General features: G+C 38.9%; 1 protein-coding gene across 4 annotated transcripts in view; it reads left to right on the top strand.

Annotated features, from left to right (window-relative positions):
* Nucleotides 1-26,708, top strand: part of LOC136778543 (lachesin-like) — a 72,474-nt gene that overhangs the window by 33,653 nt on the left and 12,113 nt on the right. For all 4 annotated transcript variants that reach the window (XM_066735495.1, XM_066735494.1, XM_066735493.1 and 1 more), the window contains exons 3-4: nt 16,317-16,524; nt 23,929-24,069. In XM_066735495.1, the coding sequence (XP_066591592.1) occupies nt 16,317-16,524; nt 23,929-24,069 (349 nt within the window). The remainder of the gene's footprint in view (nt 1-16,316; nt 16,525-23,928; nt 24,070-26,708) is intronic.

Below are 26,708 nucleotides of genomic sequence, written 5' to 3'. Positions count from 1 at the left end.
TGCTCTCGAATCGCCAGAGAAAGTTATAGTTTCGTAGATAAAGCCATAAGCTGATAAAAATTCACGTGGAATCGACGGATTTATCGATACATTTCAGACTCTACTCCATTAGAGTAATTGTTCGATAAAAAATTTTCCAGGTCATCTCTTTGAATTTTCATATGGATACTCTATTTTTCGAAAATCCTCGTACATAGTGCACTCTCGATTATTTTAGTCACGGTTTTTAAAATTACACGAAACTGTACTTGTAACGTAATATAGATCAGTTCTAATAACTAGTTCAGATGCTGGTTATAAAAGTTTATGATAAAGTATTCAAAGTTACTTGGGACTGAAATATCTGTTAAGCTCAGTTTCTTATCATCGTCTTTCCTTTCCCGCCTATCGGAGCTCAATGAATCGTGCTAAAATCCGCTTTTCTACCTCCTTTATTCTTAATTGGTTTTTTCCTTCTTCCTAGCCTAACGCTTGATATATAGCTGCTGAAAGAAAATTACAGTTGAATTTATGGAAGTTGTAAAAATTTTATTGAACCCTCTGTTCGGTTTTTCGTATTACGTTTTCGTATAATAAGCATTTTATCGCATTTGCACATAGCTATCTTTGCACGGATATCAATATAAGGTTTAATCAATTTTAATAATTAAAAATATTCTCGCCCTAATTGCAAATATGAAAACTGACAGTACCAGGATTTAATTATCAGGCCATTAAAATCTACTTAGATCTATTATCAACTTATGGAAACTGCAGTAAGATTTTTATGAGTTATCATATTCGCCGCTGGCTGTCATAAGAATGAAATATAAGAATTACATAAAATATTTTGATCTTCGTCACACACTTCCGTAGGGTAGAACCGTTATCTTTCTGAACCTGGCCAATGGCATTTCACCGGAAATTAAAGTACCAGTTACGCGTTCCAATGCGTAACACATAACTTTCCTATTTATGATTCGAATTTACACAATTTACAGGAGTTATTGAATGAAAAATAGGATCCCGATAAATATATAATAGTCATCGATTAATATATAAACATTAACCCCATAGTATGATTTCATAGCTCGGTGTACAAATAAAGTTTTTATTTGTCGACGCCATAAAAATTTCAAAGTTTATCCTTTACTTTTCCATGAACAATACCAAAGTTCCTCTTTTACTATTTAATAAAGGGTAAGTTTCTGATGCGAGGTAAATGTAACAGGAGTGGAACATTTACCTGTTCCGAATATCGTAGAACACACATTACGGTATAAAAATAACTTGTACCAGTAAAGATTTACAGTTTTAAGAATATTTAAACTTAATCGAGTATCCTAATGGGTAATATTTAGCTTAATAGCTGATTCAGTCGTTTCTCAGAAGTTAAACGATCTTGCTTCCAATAATAAGCTGTACTAGTTTCATGAAAAGATTATAGAGATTTATTCGTATCAAACCACGCTCAATGAAACTATTGCTTTTCGACAAAATTAAAGACTATCTTAATTCTAAATTGGTGCATTTAACCTATAAGAGTCCTTTTAACGCTAAATACGCGAATAGCCTCTTAAAATATAAACCATAATGTAATCAGACTCTGGAAATGTTCGTACGATCACATATTTCAATAAAGGAAAATGGTATTATGCGTGAACGAGAAAAAGATCGATCTCCATTCAACGGCAATGCTTATAAATTCTTTCTCTTGTCACTTTTATTCCGATTCCCTCCTGGCTCAATATCTCTTTAGTAATCCACTCTGCTAGTCCCCGCGGTTATTTTTTTCGATAGAGTTTGAGCAACTCTCGAAGAGAACCATACATAAAAAGGTTCCACCCTTTAAAGGATTTTGTTTTCATGCTTGAATCGAGTTATAGCGAAGTAGATAAAGTCGAATGGATTTCGGTGAGGAAAAAGAATATACGTGAATTGTCCTATAGCTACGAGAGTATATTTACATTTTTCATGGGGCTCGTGCATTATCTTTGCACGCGTGGTCAATGGCACCTTACAGGAAATGAAAATGCGACCCGGCTATACTAGGATACATAAAAACTTGCGCGTGGAGCTTTAAGAGCATTGCTTTTGGCACTGCAGCAGACCATGATTAACGCTTTCGATTAAAACCTCACATTTTATCTATGTAGACGTAAAACTGTACGGTGTAATTCTGGGTGTATCGCCACTTTTGTTTATTAAGGCAAGTGCGGGTTAGTAATATCAATTTTTATTTATTTGTTGCTTACAACGCCATTTTTATGTCTACCTTCCCACTCTCGTTAATAATTTTTATGTTTATAATAATAGTTTTGATAAATTAAATGCAGATAGATTTCTTTTTATTTAATTTGCTATAAACTTTGAGTCGATTCTATATATATTTATATATATATATAATGATTTATAGTTTCAGTAAATACTCGCTACTAATGTCTTTATCAACAATTTATCCAATTTCATTTCTGTACGAAAATTTCTTTTTTTTACCTGTTATTATAATAATATTCGTTTAATCCCTCGTCGGATTTAATACCTATTTTCGCTAACAATTTGTATCAATCGTTGTTTTTAAAGGGGAGTCGCTATATTTGATATTTATAACAGTTAAGCATTATTAAAGTCGTGCCGTATAGGTATTTTTTTATTAATGCACGGTATATCCTTTTATAGATGACGTTTCGATAAAAGAATTACAAATTGATTTTTTAATGCGATTATACTGTGTATAAAAAAATGGAGTAGAAAGAAAATTTTGCACCAATGCGTAGGTATTTTATCTTCAAATTTATAATAAACTACACAATCAGCGCTCGGCTCTTTCCCGTGGTCGTTGAATTAAAAAAAAGGCGGAGAAGTGTGTATATAGTATAGTGGTTTATATAAAATTTTCATTAAACGGTCCAAATTACTTCCTGCGGAGATGGGACGGTGTAAACGGCATCCCAGTTAACGATTTTTAAGACCCTAAACCTAATTGAAATACCCTCGCTTAAATTTGTCAGAAAGCACTTTGGTCCGCACTAAGCAAATTTCACCAGTCAAGTATAAACGCCTACTTTATTTTGTTCTTTCTCCTTAAAGTTCCATCGCCGGATTTATAAAATATTGGTGGAATATAGAATTTCATATTATATCTATTGTAATTACATGGAAAGAATTATATTAGCTAACTTTAATAAAAAAAAGTGCATAACTTAATGAAATCATAGAATCATTTGGTATCATGCATGTAAATAGTTCAGAGCAAATATTTATTAAACTTAATCAATACTCACTTAAATTGAGTACATTGAAGATTAAATTAAGAAACTAATTATCGTTTCGGGACGATAAAGACTAGATTCTATGTTCCAGATACTATGAAAATTATTTTCTTAATAATAGCTTAATAATTCTTTCCGTGTATAATAAGAGTAGCAACACATTCGGATCAAAAGCTTCATGTGCAAATAATCAACACGAATATCAAATACAGGTAATAATTTTATATGTTATAATATACTACGTACAATATACTATAATAGTGTACAAAGGCTACATACGTCAGCGGTATACATTATTTGCATGGCAATTATGCCGGTCTCGGACCTTAAGCCAGATTTATCGTGTCTGAAAATGGTCGATATTATACTTGAAGGGTTTGAAGCCTTCACGGATTTTCTACATATTAAAATAAACTTCGATGAATCAACGAGCTAGATCACTATAATAATAAAAATTTGTCGTCCGGATTGTTAAAACGAGTGTACAAAGTCTACACCATATACCAAAGAAAATTGATTTACTCTTAAAATAATTTTAGAGCGTAGCATAGCGATAACAATTCAATATTATGGGGTGGAAATTATAGCAGGGGTTCCTTTAAGTTGAATTTGGCAAAGTTCTAAGGCGCATCTTGGTTCGAGTAGCAAAGGGAAGCCTCTCGATGGAGAATGTTTCTGGGTTGAAGTCGGTAATGGTAGAAGGGTCTCGAAACCAAGAGAGGGTGGTATGCCAAACTGTGATTGCTGGTGCAAACAGACCTCGTATTAATTATTCGCAATACCTGCGGTCACGCTGCAGCCACCACTAGTCATGAGCATAGCCTTTGCAGAATTGGGCTGGTTGAGAAAAGTGACTGGCTAGAAGAAGGCTGTCTATATGCATGGCTGCATCAAGAAACAAAACTATGTTTATCGTGAGAATTTTTATCCTTAAGTTAATAGCACACACATACACACACACATGCTACTCATATTTTCTATGGTATCTTCCTAATTATTTTTGAGCTAGAAAAACATCCAATTTTGATATGAAATAGATATGCCTGTAGAAAATAGTGGTCTCGGGTAGCTGACGTAGTTGGTAATGAAGGGGATAAGTTGGTAACTCATGCATGAGTACGCGTTCAACTCAAATTATCCCGTGGAACTTAATAGTGCTTGCGAGTAACTTCCTTTGAGAAGATTTCATGCGCGATGCGCCATTTTCACTTTGCCCTCTGCTCTCTGTGCGATTGTTTATAATCACTTGCAATTACCCCCCTGCTATAGGTGTTATTACGAAGATAATTGATCAAGTCCGATAACTGATATCTGATTAATATTTATTTCTCTCTCAAATGCAAAACGCTGAACTTATACATTACCATACATGAGAATAAACTATCGCACACCATTCACAGAACAGATTCATCAATAATATTAATTATATCAGGGAAATTGCGCGTATTATGAAGATTGCAGTAATCATTAATTTGCAACAAAAATCATTGATTTAATTGGCTTCGCTTCGGTAATTAACGCTGTATCACTAGAATGCTCAATAAAATCGTTCGCTTTGTTAATCAATCTCGAAATTTACATTCTATAATCTCGGAAATATTTTTAATCAAAGCTTGCGTATATAGTAAAAGCTAAATGAGTAATGCTTTTTTTCTCGTGTGAATCAATCGTCGGAAATAATTAACCTAAAATTGGTTTAATAATGGAAAAGGCCAAAGGGAGGACATGCAGCATATAAAATGGACTAATATATAGTGGAGGGTATAAGATATTTGAAAGAGATGGCACACAAAACGCGTATTAGCAAATAGCAAGGAGGATAGATTCTTGCTTTGAGTATATCTGAATATCAAGTGATGCGTTGACCAGCCATAGATCGACGCGTTCTCCGCAGTTGAGAGTATCCGTGCTTGGCCTCTTTGAAATATGAATAACGCTTGATACGGGCCAATGTCGGTTAGTATGGGTGAATTTCGTTCTCGTGCCACGTCTCGATGCGAATGCGTCGGAATTCCGGATGAATTTCATTCGACGTCGTAGCAGGTTCCTTCGCGTGTATTAGGAGGCGGCGTGGCAGCAGCCCATGGCAATAGCAGTTTGTAATCTTGGCACTGAGAATCGTGAGAATCGAAAGCTGAAGATGAAGCTCGAAAGAAAGTGGGTAACACTTCAGCACTGCACAGCACTGCATGAACTCACCCATAGACGTACTAGCACTATATATTGCTCTTCTGTACTGCTGGATCTATAAGCGTGCACATGAAAATATATGGATAAGCACCTTGTCTTTGTGTATGTGCACGAATTGCTCGACGCCCTGGCTCAAAAAGTTCACCTATTTCTCGCCTTGTTCTCTCTCTCTCTCGCTATTATATATATATATATATATATCTTCCTTTCCCTCATTCAATACATTTTCTATTACCGCGCTAACTTCACTCCAAACAATATTGCATCTAACTAAATTTTATTTACGTTTCATATATTTTTCTAAACAATGTCTCTCGTTTCTGCAATTTCAAATATTTTGCTTTTCACTTTCCAGCCATGTACCATAGTTTCCCTTTTCTCGTTCACCCAATGTACAATTTCAGCCTTTTTCACCTTTTTTATACTGCTTTGTGCAGACGTGTGGAAAGTGTACACATACACCTTGTTTCTCAAATCCACTTCGATTCGAAGTAACGACTGTATCATTGGCCTCACGCGCACGCTAATTGAGAAGGCTTTAATTGAAGTTTATCACGTCAAACGGTTTGAAACAACCAAATTACACTATACTTGTTAGTTTCATGCAACGCAATAGTTGAAGCCTATCAATATACTGAAAGTTTATCATTTTCTCGGCATGAATCGAGCTCTATACAGTTTTCCTTAAATTTCAATCAATTCCTGTTTTAAATTCATATTTATTTGATATATCATTGAGCCTTTATTACATCAATTCATATTTATGTATAATTATTTCTTGCAACGCGTGGATATAGCGATACGAAGGGATGTGGAGAACAAAATAAATTAATTGTTCGAGATTTAATAATTTGATAATAATCATCGAAGAGTAATAATATTAAATATCGTTGTAAATTCAGGAAAGGCTGTGCGGGTAGAGAAATACACATGGCTGAAAATACCAGTAACTTATTTGGGATGGTGCACGCAGTGTGAAGTGAACCAGGTCAGAGATGTTGGATTGATGAGGGTGAGAGACGTCGGGCAGTGAACGTAGTTGGATAAGAAATGATCCTCCTAATGTTAACGTTTCCTGTTGGTCCTGACGTTCGCAAGCTGCAGGGAAAAGTGGGTGGCTCGCGTGTCCAGCTATCCTCACACATTTTCCCAGAATCCAACCATCCATCCTCGACAGCAAAGGGTGATCGGCTACCTTGCCATACCTGAGGTACACCTAGCCCAGTAAAACGTGAGTTTCTCCCAGGACCGACACTTTTAGTACCAATAAGATTGTTCAGACTCTATTACAGTATTTTTATTATCCAACTCGTTTCTATTATGAAACTTTATGGAAACTGAAATATCTCTACGCCAATACAATTTAAGAAATGAAAAAATGATATACACTGGTATAGATTCTTAAGCTCCGAGTTATTTCTGGCGGGAAACAATTCTTGAGAATGGCTTAAAGTAATTCTGCACTTTCCGAGCGAATGCACTTTTCAATCGCATTAAAAATTAACGGTTCCTGCCGAGATTGCAGTTTACACTGGAGTGCCGAGATGTTGAAGGAGATCGATAATAGTGGGAAATCGCTGGGAATTATTGCGTCATTGTCCTACGTTTCCAGCTTCAAATCCTAGGATGACGGACGTGAGCATGAGTTAAACGAATTATCTCTCTCGCACGGCTTCCAGTGTCAGATATTAATCTGATGATTCACCTGCGCACAATTATCCAGCTTGTAACTCTCGCAGTGTCCCGCAATGTCTATCCTTCCGATATATTCAACTCTTTCCTCCCCTTCCTCCACGAACTTTCCTCGCAGCACTTTTATCCGCTGGATTTCAACTTGGCAATATATATGTTGTGGTATTATAGAGTTTTGAGGAAACGCGATCTGTCAGGAATATTGCAAGACTTTGGCGAGCCTGAAGATGCAGAATAATAACACTGACACGGACTTTGCGACGAAGGTTGACATTTTCCTAAGCACCCCAAAGCTCGTGAAAGTTCGTGGTTGACATTTGGCCGCGAAATGGCAAGTGGATTCCAAATGTCATTATCCCCCGTATTTTGTTTTTCATTGTTCCTTGTAGAAATGAAAATCTCGATAAACGTGAAATTATAGCCCGAATGTTTATTTATTGCTGTAGAAACATTTTCAATAGATTTTAATTGGAACCTTCGTCACTCGGCACGTGATTTCAAATACTTATTAGGAGGTTGGGTGGAGACTCAGGAAATAAGCCATGAGCTTAAAAAACGGTTCTGACGTTTATTAGCTGGGTTTCCATGAAACTGATGAGAATCTAGATTTAACGATGCTAATGGCAATTACAGCAACTTTGTGAAAGGTTTTCTTTCAGGACAAATAAACGAGAGAGAGAGAAAGAGAGAGAGAGAGAGAGAAATCCTGGTTCTTATACGAGATTTTTTTAATATTATTCTGGTTTCGTCAGTTTACAGCTTTGACGCAAAATATTGAAATAATCCATTAATCAACCATTATTTCCTTCTGCATAAACTCATAGTTAATGAGACCTTATCTCGTAGCCTAATTTATGATAATTGTAATTATCACAGTTAGATTCCTTAATGAAACACGTCATAACGACCATTAAGAGCTGGTATGCTGCTTGAAGATCCTTTTAAGGTCTTTAAAATTTCATAGACACTGGCTTGTAGTGAATCTCGTCAAACCCAAGGATTTCAGAATCATATTCATAATTCAAGTCCTTATGTTAGACTACAAAATCATGGATGAAAGTCTGGGTTACAGCGAAATTCCATTAACGCTGCCTGCACAGCTTTCAAGTCTCTCTTTTGAATTCCTCTCAACAAACTATTTGCCTCTCCTGCTTGTTTTCGTGATTTAGAGTGCTGTGCAAAATGGTAAAGCTTACATGATGAGGGCTGTATAAATTTCCAGATTTATTTCATTCCAAAAACTCATGGACCAGTCCATCCATATAATAGTAATCACTATAATGAATTAAACCGACAAGTTACGTCGTGGTTTCCTACAATTTTTTATTTCATAGCTTGATTAACAATTATCTTAATTATCACAATAACAAATAAATAAATATTTCCTTACCCTGTAGGGTTTTAACGAATAGAACCATGCACAAAAATTATAATTAATATACTACATTAAGTAATGCTCATTTCGAGGCAGTATAATTTGATGGGTAAAGTTAGACACGCAGATAACCACTAATTCGAAACAAGCTCCGTCTGCTTTCGACTGGTGGCTGCTTGGGAAATTTGAAAGCGTTCAACTCTCGCAGCACTATCGGCAAGTGTCTCCAGACTCAAGTTTCTTGGTTTCCGTGCATCGAGGTAATCGTTCTCCCGTAGTAAAATCACCTAATTTCGTTAAGGGTGGGTCCGCGCGAGTGGGAAGGAGACTTTTCTCCAAGGGTTGAGGCTGAGGTGGAACGGAAGGGAGGAAGCGAAAAAAATGTCTTGACGTTTGACGATTCAATCAACGAGACACACTGTCGGCCTTGGGCCCCGACTATGAAGGGAGACATCAGCCGTAGCCGGATATCCCGTTCCGGGAACGTGAAAAATGATGTCTGACGGAGCAGTGGCGTAGCATCCTCTGCACTGGGTAAAGCACGCTCTACAAGAATGCTTTTTACACCACGATTGACAGATACCAAACTGTTGGATCACGGCAGCTCCGAACACTGCGAAGCCTGTGTAAGCAAGCTGGTATTAGCTAGATGTCACTCCCTTCAAGCTGGATTCAACCGAAAAAATAGACGTCCTCCATCTTTCCTTTCCAGCCACCCCACTCCATTAAATCCACGGAGACTTTCTCTCTCTCACTCTCTCTCTCTCTCATTGTTGCCATTTGCCTCTATGCAGCAAAGATTCCCGCCGCGAAATCACCGCGAATCAATCGCGAAAGCTCGATTTACCGGCCAAAGAGGATTCCTGGTAAAGGGGATTATGTTCAATGAGTCGAATGGAGATAAATATTTTCGACAGATTTTGTTGCGCGAGATAATTACGCGAATCAGCGTATTGCAAAAGCTTTGTTGCGGATTTGCTGTTATATATAGATATTTGCCGAATTCTAATTCAAACTAGCCCGGCAAAGACAAACTGCTGCCGCAGGGTTACGCATAACACTGGTTAGGATGATTATCTTTGTAATTAGTTTCAGCACGGTTCGCGAACGGCTAGAAATTAACCGAACGCTTCTTGTTTAGGGAGAGCTCGTTGACTATTGTGTTCGAATGGCTGGTGCTATCGTTTATTTTCAGTCTCTGCTACCGGAGATTCGACAATGCTTGAAAAATGCATAGTCAAGGAGCTGTGTGCTCTGCTGAAACTGGGGGCTGAGAATTGGACTCGGGGAGGGGATGAGAATGGAAGACAGACAGCGAATAGGGGTTAGAGAGTGCTAGTTCGCCCTGGGATAGGGGTACGACAAGAATCCAACCACGGACAATAATTATGTGGATTGCACCAGCGGGGCTAATTATCTCACCGTCCCATTTCATCCTCTGTCCATGGCAAACTATGACATTCCAGACAGATGCTTATCTTCGCGACCCCTGATAACGTACCGAATTAGCTCGTAACCCGACTTTCGACCTAATATAATACTTGTCACTGAGAAATGAAAGTGTATAATTATATATGTTTGTGTAATAAGCCTTTTATTGATAAAATCACATTTCTTTCTCCAAACGTTCGAAAACTATACACGTGGAAATAGAATATAGCTGATGTATATCGTAATAACAATTGTTTAATGTGTCACGTTCTTACTTGCCAGAATAATCTTTATCGAGGTGTAAAACTCACATATTTACGATCTTTTCAAGAATTCATTGATCTAGTTTTATGTAGCTGTCGATATTGAAACAAATATCTCTGTAGAAGATAGAATCATATACGGGTACTCGTTACAAAGCGTTTTGTAGCGATAGGTTTATAGCCTATATTCGAGCGATAAGTGTCCATAATCTTCCCGAAAGAAAAAGCAATGCGAGTATTATAGTACACAGATAGTATGGGCTATAAAAAAATTCTATAATTATTGTCATATAAAAATATATTATACTTATTACGATATTAAAGTATATAGGCATGGACTGTATTTTCCAACGCCCCCAATTGTTGAATTCTATATGCGCAGGTTTGAATCATTTTCATGAGATGCATTCTCACGTAGGCAAAGGTCTAATTAATGTATTTGAGGTTAGCCCCCACCTATTTCCTGCAATGCAAATGCACTTTAAAATTGCTACAAATTGGTTTCCTGTACTTAAATCACTTTGCCAATCATGCACTGCAAATTTTCAAATAAACGCGATCCTTGAAAATTTGATGACCAAAAGGTACATAAAAAGCGTTTTATGTAAATATATATATGTATATGTGAGATCCATTTGTTAAAAGACTTACACGCAAAAAACCTATATAGCCTGGAGCCGTACAAAAAACGATTGTATAGAACGTAAAGTGCCAATGGAAAAGAATTTTTGAAAAACAGCTTCCTTTTTTAGAGGTATTGGTGTAACAAAATATTCGACCATTGCACAGCTACCGTACGTTCACCAGGATATTATCCTTTGGTTACTAAAAATTTGCAAAATAAAACTTCTATCCTGTTTCCATCGTAAATACTTGTATTAAATCCCGGTTCTTTGATATACTCCAACAGTGAATAGTTGAAATAACCAGAATTCGAGTAAAAAAGTTCCTCAATACAAAATTGTCAAAACAAAAATTACTTTTACCTCTCGATTAATTAGCTTATTTTTACGTTTGAATAGTCATGGAAGCACCATTTGTACTTTTCAGTGCATGTGTCCTAAGCACACTCGTACCGAGGCGATCTAATAAATTGTAGTGATATTGTATTAGGTGGAGTTGAAAAACTATAGTTTAATAAAAAGTTATATAGTTGATTCAAAGTAACGCGGTTGACGATTGATAAACGGAATGAAATCTGCTGGGACGGGAGTGTCACGCACGTTCATCGATCAGTGTCAGGATATCGCTTTCGCGGTAATATTTAGCCTGGCCAGCTAGCCCCTCGAGTGCTTCGATCCCATCGAGAGATCCAGGTGGATCGGAACTGGAAGAGTTTGCGTTTCGCGCTGATTAGCCTCGAAGATGATTATGGTGCACGCGAGTGGTCCGAGTGAGTAAATGCGTCGGAGGGAGAAGGAGGAAGTGGGGAACCAAGGAGGTATATGTATGCATATATAGAGATAAAGAGAGGGAAGGGGTAGAAAGTGGTGGAAAGTATAGAGGAAAGAACTGCGAGGGTGCAGGCGGCCAACAGTATCGTAAGGGAATGTCCGTTTGGCGAGAAGTTCTCCGAGTCATTTTTCACCTTGGCAGAACTCGACGAGACTCGAGGGTAAGATACAGGTGAAATTAAAGAACTGCGAGAGCTTTTCGTACCTGCCGTGGCGCGTGGTCATAAGGGACAGTTCAAGCAACGAAGCAAAAACGAATGGAGCGAAGTGAGTACTTTGGAAAATATAGCAGCTGCACCCCCGCGTAAACATTTGCCTGTCACGCTTCTCATTGATATGTATGAAAAAGCTCAAGCTTTCTGATTTCTGCTAACCGTTTTCAAATATATACCCTGTGCTTTCGCTCTACCAACAAGATGCCGGGGGCAGCAGGAGTTTGTCGAATAATATGGAGTGCTCGACGTAAAATGTCACATAATGCTTCTGCTCAATTTTATGAATATCAAACATGATAATGTAAACCTCACTTTCCATTATCAACAATTTTCCAGTCTGAGTAGTTGAAATAGCTGAACCGGGAACATTGCAGTGGGCTTGAAAAATTCAGCGTATTTGAAAATCTGGTGATTTTTCATTAGCGTCATTGATGCAACTTTTTCCTTTCGACCGTACGTGGTTGTAAAAAAAGTTTTTTTTAGTGTAAATTAAAAAAGCTTTTTGTCGCAGTGAAAGATCGCTGCTAACTTCGCTTGATTTTTCCCAGATCTGTGTGTAAAGGGTGCTGCGATACGGAAGGAAATAAAATAAAAGTTATTTTGTTACATTTGGTAGGATGAAAATAAACAGTCCTGATGTCGAGCTCCTGATTTTTCTTTCCAACTTTCCGTGTGCTTGGTTGTATCTACTTTACTTTAATGAAGATCGAAGGGGGATTATGAACAATGGTATAAAAGTAAACAAACGATTGGCTCTAAACCGTGAATTCGTCGAGTGTCCTGCAGTAAAGAAAATGTAATGTGTGACGTACTTTGGAGACTGTGATTTTAGGAATTAATCATAACCGCCTGAAGTGAAACCATAAAAACATCATTGGAATTTTACTACAAAACTTGTTAAATTTCGCACACAAATTTTCAAAATTATTTAATTACTGCAAGAAGTTGTAAACTTGCTTAAGGTGATCGTTCTCGTAAATTGCGCACGAGAGATTTTATTCGTTGGTCAAAGTTTCTTTTTCACATATCAAACGTTGAACTTGCACAGTCGCATTAAAAAATGTTGAAATTACATTTTCATCGACAAAAATAACATATGGATGCATCGGTATTCCAGTCACAATACATATATAAGTATTGTTTATTTTATAAAAAAAAAAACAACAATGAAAGTTTTTCTCAGCTATTCTCAGGCTAACAATATGGTCAGAAATAAAGGGTTCGGCGTTTCAGCCCTTTTTGCTCGGTTTCTTTTCTGGCTTGTTTTTATCGTATCCAATCGACGCGGTCTGTCCAAAGCAGTATATAGATGCAATAGAATAACGGGACAACGAAATAGGGCCGGATAGAATCGTAGCAAGGAACAGCAAAAAAGGGCATATATAAGCGCACTTTACCTGGACCTGCATTGTGTACCGAAACGAAAGAGTTAATCGATGGTGGAGGCAAGATTCAAATGAGCAATTTATATGGGTCAGTAGGTTGAAAATAAATATATAAGGTCAAATAGAGAATGGGAAAATTACGTACTTTTCAACCTCACCGTTATATATTTTTCGCGAAACGTTTGTTTTAAAGGGGATAAGCTTATGCAGGGAGAATAAAAAAATATAATGCTCCAAACGGTGAATGCTGCAGAGAGATTACGAGGACGGTCGATTATAACACCAACAAAGTTCTCTCTCTGTACTCATGCTGACCATATTACGAACAAATCACAGGGATATATACATAGGCACGTATATATGCCTGTGTTGAAGCCACACTTTAGTCGGGCTAAGCATGTACCGACATGAATAATTACTCTAAAAGCAATTCACTGGAGCCATGGACACAAAGAAGGGGCGTCGCGATCGTGTCGCCTAAGCGATAAATATTTGTAGACGTCTACCTATTAGATAGATATGGGTTTGCTTAAGCGCTTTGCCACAAAATCAGGTCAAAATTCCACTCTTCCTTCCTGACACCATATATTGTTTATACCTCGTGATAAATTTGTGTATTTCTCCAAATCAGATTTTAAACTTCGTACGAAATAATGCCAAATTGAATGCTTCTATTGCTTTGCTATAGCAGAGATATATCATTTGGAGCAGGACTTGCGCATAAGTTATGTTTCCTTTACTGCGGAACGTCAGACTCAAAACTTTGACAAAGTTGAGTTACGGTTCTTTGGGAGAAACTCTCCATTGAAATATCTTGGACAGTGTACTGTTCTCAAAAGACCAAATCTGCTTTGTCATTCGAGATATAGAAGAGACTTTTTATATTCATCTAACTGTTAAAGTTTTTGATCGGTCAATTAATTGTTATTGTTAGCGAGCGTATTATTTGGAACCATACAAATAGTTTATTATAATACCATCATCCCCTAAATACTAAGAATCGTGAGTGTATATATTGCAGTATTTAAACGCAAGGATTGTGACTGAAACTAATTAATAATTCCGTTTTAGTTAAGAAAAGCAAAAGCGTTTTATTATTAGCACGTTTTAGCTTCATTAATTATTCACAATTTTACTACATACTGCAATTTTGTTTGCTACGGTTGAATAATTTGAATAGATATTACTGAAAATTATTCGGTATTACTGCTAACAGTGAATGCTCTAATGACTTTTACTTTCTCGAATAAAAGAGAGAAAAATAGTAAACATACAGAGTAGGAATCGAAATATCATAAAGGATTAATAGAAATGCAATGCTATTTCTCAGATATAATAATTAGTGTCGTGGGTAACAAAAGTGGCCATAAAAGCAAGTGATCTTTATTACGAAATAATGGAAAACAAAAAGGAAATTGATTTCCCTGGTGGATCTATTTTATGTAAATATCACGGTCTAGTTCATTTACGTTTATTTCCCGAAAGGGAGTATAAGCGCGTGAAAGAAATAAATAACAAATTAAAATTGAGAATCTAGTGACATTCCAAGGGTGGAAGCAAAAAATAAATTTTATTATTATTTGGCTTTAAATAATTAAACAGATGCGAAAAATAGAAGCGGATAGACAGATAGATGCTAGTCGCGTTTTGCGCGAGCTGCTCGTTTGTTCGAAGTTGCTTATTCAGAAGGTGACTGTAACGAGAACGTAAAATGTGAGTTTCTTCAATCGGATGATGAGGCCTGGCTAGGAGGGGCGTTTGAGCGTGTAGCGAATGAGAAATATTGAAGAATATATAGAGGAAAATGTGAAAGTGTAGTGTGGCAAACCGCTCGGTGGGATTCCGCGGGAGAACAATAATTGCAACGTTCGAATGGCGTCTGGTGAAACGAATCATTTGTAAACCGAAGTGCACGCGTTTCATGCGCGAGGTTACGTTTCGGCATGTACGGACTTGAATAATTACTCCAGCGGCAATTCAGAACAGCCACAAAGGAGGGGAGACCACGTTCCATTCCTTATATAGGAGAGCTTGCAGCCAGTAGCACACGTCCTCGTTTTCCAGACCTCTTCCACGAGAGCTTTTGCACTCCCGTCTTGCGCACACAATTTACAACCGCGTCCTTTGCACCCCGCATCCCGCATCCCGCCACCATTGCCAACGCCGTGGTTCCCGCTAAGCATTCCCCCCCTTCCACCCCTTTTTAAACCCCACACCAATCCCCCGCTTCACCCCCTTTTCATCCTTCCACCACCCTTAACACCTCCACGATCCAGCATCGTCTTTCCAGCTTTCTTTCCAGCTTTCCTACCCAGCCAGCTTGCTCGTCTTTCTATTTTCCCTTTCTAGTGGAAAACGCTGAAAAACGTCTTCCCTTTATTTCTAAACTTGCGCGCCTGCGATCATAAAAGTTGCGTTCAGCAATACGGCAAAGCATCCTTTGTACAGCTGGAGCCCGATGTTATCATTTTCACCAAACTGAAACGTACCGCTAAGTAATTGTTTATAAATAGGACATGTGTGTATCGCAGCAGAGTAGAGAATTTCTACCTTTCCAACGGAGGTCTCTTGTTTTTCGAATTATAAGAAAAATGTGGATGGTGTCGATTGTAAGGACGACATACATCAGGGTGGGGCTAAAAAGAATTGCGGTTGCTTTGGAACTGGGCGAGCCCAGCTATGTGTGAATTTTTGTGCGACAAGCTCGACTGGGAGAAATGAACACATTGTGTTGTAGTACGTAACAACGAGAGGCGAAGATACTAAAGATGTTCAACGAAAAGAGAAGTTGAAAAATAAAAGTGTGGGGTAAAAATGTACTTCTGCGCATTGTGTCACATACGTAATTGTACGTAAAAACTTTGCGTTACAAATTTAAGAAATACAAAATTTAACTAATGGCGACATTTGGTTATAATTTCATCAACGATGAATATCTGGAGGCGAAAAATCAATAGAATTATATTTTTAAAGTCTGAACGAGGAATCGGGATAGTATTTTAAATGTTAAGCAGCGTTATTTTGAGCAAAATCGTAAGGAATAATTATTTTGCATTAAAGGTGGCGTGGCTACGAGTCGACACACAGACGATCCTGACGATAGCGAATCACGTTATCACGAAGAATCATCGGATCGGCGTGACCCACAGTGGACACCGTATGTGGTCTCTCCAGATTAAAGACACGAGAGAAACCGACAAGGGTTGGTACATGTGTCAAGTAAATACCGACCCGATGTCAAAAATCGTCGGATTCCTCAACGTAGTTGGTAAAAATGCATGGTTATTACATTAATATTGACAATAATATTAATTATATACATATATAGATTCAATTTTGTTATAACGCTAAAGAAAAAACTACAGAGAAACTTAAATGATAGGATGTTTTTGTGGCTTCGCGCTGTGTTCCGAGAAACTAATGATGATCTATGGGCTATCCGAGCTTCACATTCCACCTTGAGATAGGCTACGTTTATATATATATATATATATATATATATATATTTAAAGCTTCAGTATCACAGCAGATTCAGGCAAAAGTTTAAAAGTGTTTTTAGCTATAAGATCCAAAATTGCCTATCAGCAAATGCAGAAAGAAGTTTTAGAGAAGTAATTGATAGAGGAGACTGGAGAATGCAGAGATAGCAGTCTCATGGGTCATTGTTAAATTTTCAGATAAACCAAGAACAAAATGGGAAAGGGGTAAAGGGTAAGGGATGAGCCATAAGAGGCAATACGCCACTTCTGATTCACGTATCGTTGGAAAGATAGTATAGAAACAGGAAGAGGGAATTCTTGATAACGTTCATCGGTTCGACAAATATTTACACTGGAAACGGTCCGTTGGAAATTGTTCGTGAATTCGTAACTCAGTGCGTTTGAAGCTTAAAACGCTCTACTAGTCGAAACTCCATTGAACAGTAGTGAATTTAGTATCTTACAGGCACGCGCTCTTCAAGATAGTCCAATGACCCCATATATAAGATACAGTCCGCTTCGCATTTACTTGTTAAACAACGTTCGAACTGGTTTTTCATCGACACTCGAGCGATCGTTTTCTACTTCATCATCCCTTTCACCGATCAGCTTCCAATAAAATTCGATTATTTCAATTCAAAGGTTAACAATTATCCCTCGCGAAATCTGTTTTAAAATACCTCTTTACTATCCGATCATCTCCCTCTCTCGTAGTCACATTTTTATGTGCTGCTTTATTATAAGATTTTAAATTATTTGAGAAACGAGGTCAGTATTCGCATGAAGATAATTCTTTGCATTTTAACGTTTTACCGCGAATCTTTTATAGCTCCGCCTGTATTTTAATTCTAAACATAGTTTTCCTATCTTGCCATTTTATCTGTTACACAGTATAAGAGCTGCGCTTTTTATTGTAGTCCGCCTTTCATTTTTAGTTGCATAATCGTATCCCGAGTGGTTACGTCAGCATTATCCCAGGTTCTTATTATATTTTGCTTCTATTTATTTAATCCTTCGCTCGGTGAGAACTTTTTATTCGACTTTATATTAGCCACCTTACATCTTTTCGCTCCAACAAAAATCTCCCCTTAAATTTCTCTCTCTATTTTCCTCCTACTTTCTCTCCCTCATTATTATATCTCTTTACAAACTGGGCTTTTCTCAAAACGATCTCGTAAATAACTTCGATAGTCCGTGTGCTTCCCGAAAACTTGCGCCGTCTCGTTGTTATAGCAAACTTGTTTATCAAGCTAGTTTGGGTGGGGATTTCGAGGTTAGCCGTTAGCAAGTATGAGGGTAGCGAAACTATTTTCTTGGAGCACGAACTATTGGGGGGGTGGTAAGGTGCTTGATCCCCGAAGCACGTCTCCGAGTGGCTTGCCAAGATAGAGACACGTAGCCGTGAAAACGCCCAGTTCTTCCTGGCCTGGTCGATTCGTGGGCGGTTGGATGCAAATGTATGTAAAGTGTTGGCCAACGCCAAAACCGTCGGGCAATCGCACTCTTGCCGGGCTATTAAACACCTTCCTGCTGTGACTCGCGCACCTCGGCTTACTAATAACCCGACTCACCCCCTCCGCAACCCTGTATTTTCTCAGATCCAAACGAGCAGCGTGAGCCCAGCGAACGAACCAGCCAAAGGAGGCCGTACGCTACACGTAAACCTATGACTTAGCCTCGCACACGCTAAAACTTATCGTTATGTTGCTCCCTCTCATCGGAGCAAAACTCTATCTCAGCCACCATTGCTCGTCTCACCTTCCCGAAGTATGAACATATAAAACAACACCCCACTTCGATCGTTCTAGTATCTTTTCCGTTTCCACTTTATCCAGTCTCGCACTGTATTTTCCCAACGCACGATTGCTGCTTTGCAAGTCTATGGCTTGCCATCACCGCCTTTTTTCACTTCAGCAATATTACCGATTTATTTATTTCCACCTGAAGCAAACGGCCTACTTTACACTTTTCCACAAACTTTCTCCTTCTTTCTGCTTCTTTCGTACAAACAGCCTCTCTTATGCTTGATATTTTCGCAAGATTTTTACAAAATCTCACAACACAAGTACTAGGCACTGACGTTTTTCACGATTATTTCTTTAATTTCACTGTATTTTGGGGGATTCTTGGATTTAGAATGGAGAGGAGCACGAATTTCGCTGAATTTGTTGAAGGAAAGTGCAGCGGGGCGCGCGAAAAGTGAGAAAAGTGATAAAGGCCCGGTCGTCCCCGGTAGTGGTTGGAAAATTCGAATGGGGCCTCTCGCGGCGACCGCTTCGCAAAACAAAAATGAACATGGCGGCTCGGCGGGCCCGGAGTGCCCCGGAGTGGGGAGAGCTGAGAACCTGCTCGCTCAAATCCGAAAACTGAACTGAAATCCAAGAATCTCCCAAAATACAGTGAAATTAAAGAAATAATCGTGAAAAACGTCAGTGCCTAGTGCACGTGCTGTGTTTGTGTTTTGATTCGTGCTTTTCTTAAATTATAATTAAAAAATCTTTTCAAATATAATGAAATAAGTTAAAAATTCGTGAATATCGTCAATGCCTAGTACTTGTGTTGTGTCTATATTTTGAATTCAGGCTTTTCTCAATTTTTAATTGGAAAATTTTTTAAAATTTAGTAAAGTAATTCAACAAGTCATGGATATATTCTCATTGCGTAGTGCGTGTGGTGTGATTGTGCTGTGTATTCATCTTTTTCTTCAGTTTTAATCAAATAATCTTTCAAAATACATCGTAATAACTTCAAAAATCGTGAAAAATGCCAGTGCCTGGTACGCGTGGTGCGCTTGTGCTGTGAATTCGAACTATTCTTGATTTATAATTAAATTATCTTCTAAAATAGAATGTTATAATAATTCAAAAAATCATGATTATCGTTAGTGCGTAGTGCGGGTAATTTCTTTGTGTTGTATAAAGATGAAAATATGGCTATTTAATACGATTGCATACAACGGGGTCCCCGGCAAGTAACTCTTGTTTTACTCTAGTTTTTCTCGATATTTTAAATTTTGTCAAGGTTAAAATATATATTTGCCTAACATTTGGATTTCACTAATTTTTTTAATTTAAATATTTTATTTTACTATATTAAATATGTTAGAAAATTTATGTGATTGACGCCTTTTTTACAAGCGAATCTTGTTTTTGTGGAATTTGCAAAAAACAGCATTGCGATTATTTCTCACAGTGTTCGTAGTTTTGTACGAGGAAACTGTATTTAAATTGTTTAAGACATAAATGTTTAAGTAAAAAATTGTTATTTTTGTCTATTCATTTTTGTTTTTTTCATTCGAATTCTATGTGAATTTTGATATTAAGGGAAGCTATGCGTTACGAAGAACATTAAATTTTCTGTCGTTCGCGTTCGATCGTTGTGTGTTTCGCTTGTTATTGAAAACTGGCATCAATTACAGAGAGGATGTTATAAAAAATCATGGGGCAAGTTATCGACGCGTGTAAGCACAGGAGAAATAATAAATTCGTAGCGATTGTTTTGTCCGTAACAATAAATACAGTATCCTGCGGATGTAGTGCTTTTTCTCAGGCCATTTACCTCGCTAGAATTGGGGAGGGGGACTGAACTGGATTTCAGAACGGATGATATTTATCTGACTCGTGACGTTAAGGAGGTTTTGATCGTACAAAGATTCGTTGTTTGGTTAACGAGAGCTTCTTATGTGCCCCTTTGGTTCATTGGAATGCAAACAGTATAAAGTTCCAATATAGTATACTATTATCCTACATAGATAAATATATATATATATATATATAGAGAGAGAGAGAGAGAGAGAGAGAGAGAAGCTCGTCACTGACCTGCATTCGATTCAAAGGGTATCGAACACTTTGATCCTCGAACAATATTTATGCGAATAAATTTTTCTTTTATCAAATAACGAATCATTTGTTCCTATATATAAGACTGTAATATATGATACATTATAAAATTCTCTGGAAAATGGAATAGTATGTTTTTGGATCGATGGGAGATAGTGAAAGACGTTTGGGATAAACAGGGCTGGAATAGTTATTATTCGACTAGATGATTTTATCAAGGGAAGTAGAACTTGTTATAGAGGGTCCTTTTGTCGCAGCCTAGCCCACGTTAGTCGTTATCGAGGAGGTAGAGAGTTCCGTACTTTTTTCCGCGGCGCGAAGGGGATTCCCGAGGGCCTCTTAGCCTTCGAAACACGTTCTTCGTAACTCACGAGGGACATCGCGAGGTCTTAAGGAACGAGCTATTGAAGGTAGTAGCCACCCCTTTCGTGACCGGGAAACTTGCTTTCTCCGAAGCTGGGAAGCCTCCTCTCCTCCACGCACAAACGATATAGCTCCATGCACCAGGCTGTAAAGTGGAGAATCGGCCGCTGTCCATATTCAGTTGTATTTCTCGGTGAAAGCAACTGGGATAACGAAATTCCTCTCATTGCAGCCGCGGAGAATACTTTACGCAGCCGCGTTCGTGTGTTCGTCGGGCCAAAAGTTTGCTATTTCGTAGAAATGGTAGCGCACAGACCCGATTTCCGAGGGTTTGCCAGACCGAGATAAACTTTCTCCAATGAAAGGATAGTCGGACGATAAATTACGGCGAATTAGTCCAGTTCGATAGTGTGTCTAGTGCTTTAAAGTGAATTTGAATTACGCTGAATTTTCCAATCCTCCGCGAATACTGACCGCTCTCCATATTGAAAATTAATAATCTCTACCTGCGCTTTATATAATAAAGCTGAGGGGATTATTCAACCTTTCCTCCAACATTCCGCTGCACCAATCTTGCGTCGAAAAGGTATTAATATAAAACGAAATGTAGAACCGTCGGCTTGTGATTGAGCACTGTCATTAAACGTTAGAGTTTCCTCCGTGGATCGTGATAAAAAATTTTATTACTAAACTTCTTTTACACGTGAACTTCTATCTGGATATAGCCGGTTTGATTTAATACCTTTGCGCAAGGAATGATTCTATGCGCGTATAGCAATCCATTTCTTTGTGCCTGTAAGCTGATCTATGGCTGAAAATATTTCATTACGTTCAGAGTGAAACAATGACGAGTAGCAATAGCTCGTCAAACTGTCCAAGGTGACCAAGCTATATGCGAAAATGGGATAGGGGGATAAAATAGCATCCTGCTTTTCCATTCCTCTCTGTCTACGTATTCCACCCCCGGAGTTTTACTGCGGGAAAACGGAACGCGCGCGCACTCGCTACCCGCTTCATTCTAAAAATTCGATGCACAAGATCAAACGAGCCACTTTATGGGATTTTATGAGCACTCTTGTCCTCTGTGGCTACCGCTAAGGCTTGGACAATAAATAGTGGCCTTTCGTTCTTCGATACTTTCTATCGCAGCTATATATAATTTTTACCCTCTGCAGTTGCCCCCTACTTCGACTTGAGTCATAAAGCATTTTCCAAAAGAGCGAGTCAAGCCCATGATAATCGAAAATCAATAAATAGAAGAATGAATTATAAGCAAAAAGGTACACACGCACATACGTACCTATATATGTACATATAGTCACGCGTTAAGAGTGTCACTATGCGGAGGTAGCGTGTATTATAATTCTATTCATTCGCGCTTCTCATATATATTATTCTCCGCTGATTAACTTAAAGCTTGAATGAAGGCGAAATGAGTAATGCAGTATTTAATTGCGTAATTTCAGGACGAGGTCGGAGCTTGAGCATACAAATGAGTGGTTTGAAATCTCATTATTAATTTTCACGTTCGATAAAACTGGGTTAGGAGTGAATTTCGTTCTTTGCTAAGTTTCATGTTGGTCCTGTGAATTTAATTAAGGAATTTCTTTGAGTATAACTAGAGGGAACGTAATCGATATCGGATATAGAAATCTGTACGAATGGCAGGGCTATTGTTTCAGCACCACAAACATCGTATTTAATTCCGAATCGACGTAGCCACACAGCCTGTCTGCACCAAAACACGAGGCTATGCTCGGAGAATTTTACCCCAATTAATCCCTATCGAAATAGCGCTTCCAAAATATCCCATGGATATGCCATTTCACAATTTTTCCCTACCAAATATAATTATCCTCAGATCTAATCGCACAGGCTCGTTATTTCTATAAGGGGATCTTCGAAATCGTCGCAAAAATTTATATGGATTCGATATTAAATTAATATTAGTCCTGTCACACGCGAGTCGGGCAATCCGCGCTGAATTTTGTGAAAGTTTTCAAATTTATTCGAGTTACTGTAAAATCATGAGAGTTTTCGTGAATTCGATGCATAAAAAGAATGATGGTATATAGCGTGTAACGAAGGGAAAAAATAGGAAGCCCCTTGATGGTGGCCTCTCGTTGTCCCCGAGGTGAGCGGGACGAATATTTGCGAGTGTGAATGTTCGAGCTCGGTCTGGTCGGTAGATAATGATCTATTCCAGCGGTGCACGAGTCGTTGATACGAATATGGTCAGTATCCGTCACGTAGAAACGCAAACGATGGTGGCAGACGTTGTCGCGTTCGCTATTCACTGCAAACTCGTCATTATTTCAGTATCGTCGGATATACTCTGATCTATCAAAGCCGCTCGATAACGTGCGGGAACACCTTATGCACGCTTTGAACTTTCAAACTCTTCCCTATCTTCGGTCTATTGTACTATTTTATTTATTCACCGCGAAACATCGATTTACCACTTATCCCCCCCCCCCCTTCTCCAAACCTTACCAGTATTCACGTAGTAGAGATTTGAAAAATATTTTGCACAACACTGATCGACAAGCTTATTAGGTACCAAAGTTTAATGAGATTTGGTATTTCGTCAGTGTGAATAAGCTATTTCGTTTCAAACGGTATAAAATTTGCCCCAGGCTCTGCAAAAGTGAATATTCAGGATAGGAGAGACAAAGTGCATAAAGGGGTTGAAAGAGAAAGAGTAGAGAGAGAGAGAGAGAGTAACCGGATGAAAGTCACGAGAGCATGGCGTGCTTCGTGTGTGGAAGAAGACGCCGGAAGCTAGCGGAGTGTTAGTAGGGGTAGTAAGGTTTTACGATCGAATCGCCGTAACAATCGGGGCCCAGTGTCTTCCCTTGCCTCGAGGGGAAATATTTTGTGAGAATTCGGATAGGTGGCGCGGGAAGATTGACGATTGGAAAGCGAGTGCAATGGTGATGGTGGCTTGGCACATGTACGGGACTGTTCAATGCAGCTTGGATATTGTTTCAGTGCCCCCGGACATCCTGGACTATCCCACCAGTACGGACATGGTAGTTCGAGAGGGCAGCAACGTGACACTGCGATGTGCAGCTACTGGAACCCCAAAGCCGATGGTCACGTGGCGTCGTGAACGAGACTCAAACACCTACGGTACGTATTTTCAACTTCTTCTCTCCTCTCTCTCTCTCTCTCTCGCCATTCCTTTTCTCCACCTTTTTCCGTTTCCACAGCGCTCTCACCTTTTCTACTCTGCAGCTATAAGCAAGTCGATAGCCTGCCTTTGTCAGTGTCAGCGCTCCACTGCTACCAAGCACCCTACGAATCCCTTTTTAGCCAATTTCTTTCCTCCCACCCCAACCAACATACCACTATTATCTCTTTCCCCTCCTTTTTTTCCTTCCCTCTACATCGTCCTATTCCTTTCCACTCTCGCCGATCCATTATATAATATATAAACGTTAACATTCACCAGACAATTAAACAAAGTTAATACACATCCTAGTAATTATTATTATCATTAATAAATCTCATCGAGTTTCTTTAATAATTGGAGCTGAAAAGTTGTTGCTGTCATCGGTTGTGAAAAGGGTGGCATGGGAATGCATTTTGCTTGTAGGTGCAGATGGTGGCTGCGCTATTACCTGAACCGGCTGGTCTTGTATTGCCAATCGACAGCAGACACCTACGAGATACACTCTTCCGTTTTATTCTTGCGCGTCAACATGACGGATCACTTTAAACGTCCTTCCATTCGACTATATTCCAACTAAATTAAGTTTCACTTCGGATTGGTCGAACTTGGTCTCGTTAATTCCACTTTATATTTCGACGACAGGTCGAAACAAATTTCCAGCGTCGCGACCGCGTTGAAACGTCAATTTCAAGAGTCGGGACTGGATGGGAAGGGGGTGGGCAGGGGAACAAGGGCAAAGGGCAGCGGCCCTCGCTGGTAAAATGCGCTATAAAATGCAAATGAACTCGCAGTTGAGTTCGGTTTTCCGCGATAATAACAAATATCCTTTTCAGGAGCGACAACTTACAGAATTTATTGGTCCGCGAGTTTTAACAGCGAAAAAATCTTGGCAGAGATATCGATGCAGCTTTATCACGCTGCAAAGCGCTGACCTAATGATTGATTGACGAGAGAATTTAGCGACGGGAGATGCTAGTTGAGCGTGAAGCAGCGTATGTCGATGGAATGTTATCCACGAGTGCAGAAGAAAAGTTTGGAAGAAGATGAAGAGGACCGAGTAAAAAGGGACGAGGGGTGTAAAAAGAGGGAAGGAGAGAAAGTATTAGATATAGGTGCAGAGGTTGGGAAATCGATGTGGATCGGAAGTGCGCCTTATCTGTAGCGAGGTACGGTGCGTCTGGAGGGCTTCTGCAGCTTTTGATTCCTCAAAGCACTCGTTTTCCCGATCCTTTTACCCCTTAATTACCGTTCGTCGAGTCCTTGCTCGAGTTACTCACCTGCCCGAACCGCTGTTCCTACTACCACTTTCCTCCTTTCTCTCCCAATTCGTCCCCTTTCCGCCCACTCAACCCTTCTACACGCCACAACTCTCTGGCCTTTCGTTGACTAATTGCACACGGAAGTGCTTGGGACGTTTCGTATTGTATAGCGTACAGTGACGAAAGATGGGAACCCTCCTCTCTTCCTCTCTCCCTCCCTCCCATCGCCACCCACTTTTTTTTAAACCGTTCCATACTTTACCAATCCTTTTCTCTCAGACTCACTTAGTTTTCTCTCGTTTATTCTCAAGTTTTCAGTTTATCCCCTGCTTCTGACGTTTGCATTTTGCCACCTGTTTCACATTCTGCTTCGCTTCGTGTATATTTACTAAAAATGTATACGCGTATAACTACAGCTTGTTCTCCTTCATTATCGGGCACTCTTATTACCCGCATTGTCTTCAGAGCTGGGAACGAGTCAGTTCTTTGTTTGGCGTTTTAAATCACATTCCAATAAAACACAGAGAGTCTTTGTCTTTAAGTTTCTCACGTTTGTTTATTTGGCGGAGCTTAATTTCTGTATTATCCGGATGGGGGACGGTCAGAGTTTGTCGGACGTCATCCCCTCTTACTTCCATGAAATATTTTTGTCTAGCTGTCCTGCATTAGGGCAGCATCGGGGAGAACGGACGGATTTTGGGGAAAGCCAAGGCGTTCCAGCGGCCTAGAGTTCCGGTGATTTATTCGCACGATGAATCTTTTATCCTTCGTAGCCGGTTTTAAGGAATCGCTTTAAGCATTTGTCGGTTCTGCATTTTTGCCCGTCGCTTTGTCTTCTCCCGCCAAGATTCCTCCAGAATCGCTTTTAGCTATTCCATTGAACGGTAAGTTCGACCAAAAGAGAATATTCCGTCGACCTTGCATAATTTCGCCTTCTTCCAACTTTCTTCGGGAACACATTTTTCCCAAGACGTTCTTTTGTCTCTTGCATTGTTCGTCTTCACTTTTATTTCAAGTAGTTTTATGAATATCGGACATGCAGATAAGCGTGGGGAGGGATGAAAAAGCAATGCCTCTTGATTCTTCGATAGCATAGCTCAGACAAGGGAGTACGATATTCCCCTTAAAAATAGGAGAAGCCACTTCTAACTAGATGAATTAAGTTTTACTCTTCAACAGGTGTCCAAGGTATGAGATATTTTCAATCATTATCCACTTTTGTGCAGTTTAAATCGACGAAAGAGTCCTTTCATTGCAGATTTAATCCTTCGATGTTTGTCAGCGAGGTCTGTTACACATCATTTATTGGATTGTTTATACGTGGATAAAAAAATATT

The sequence above is a fragment of the Prorops nasuta genome, unplaced genomic scaffold (genome assembly GCF_024137725.1).
Source record: "Prorops nasuta isolate Cenicafe-Biocafe unplaced genomic scaffold, Cenicafe_Pnas_1.2 PNAS00014, whole genome shotgun sequence".
NCBI lineage: Eukaryota > Metazoa > Arthropoda > Insecta > Hymenoptera > Bethylidae > Prorops > Prorops nasuta.
The sequence above is the reverse complement of the archived record's forward strand: the minus strand, read 5'-3'. Positions and strand labels throughout refer to the sequence as shown.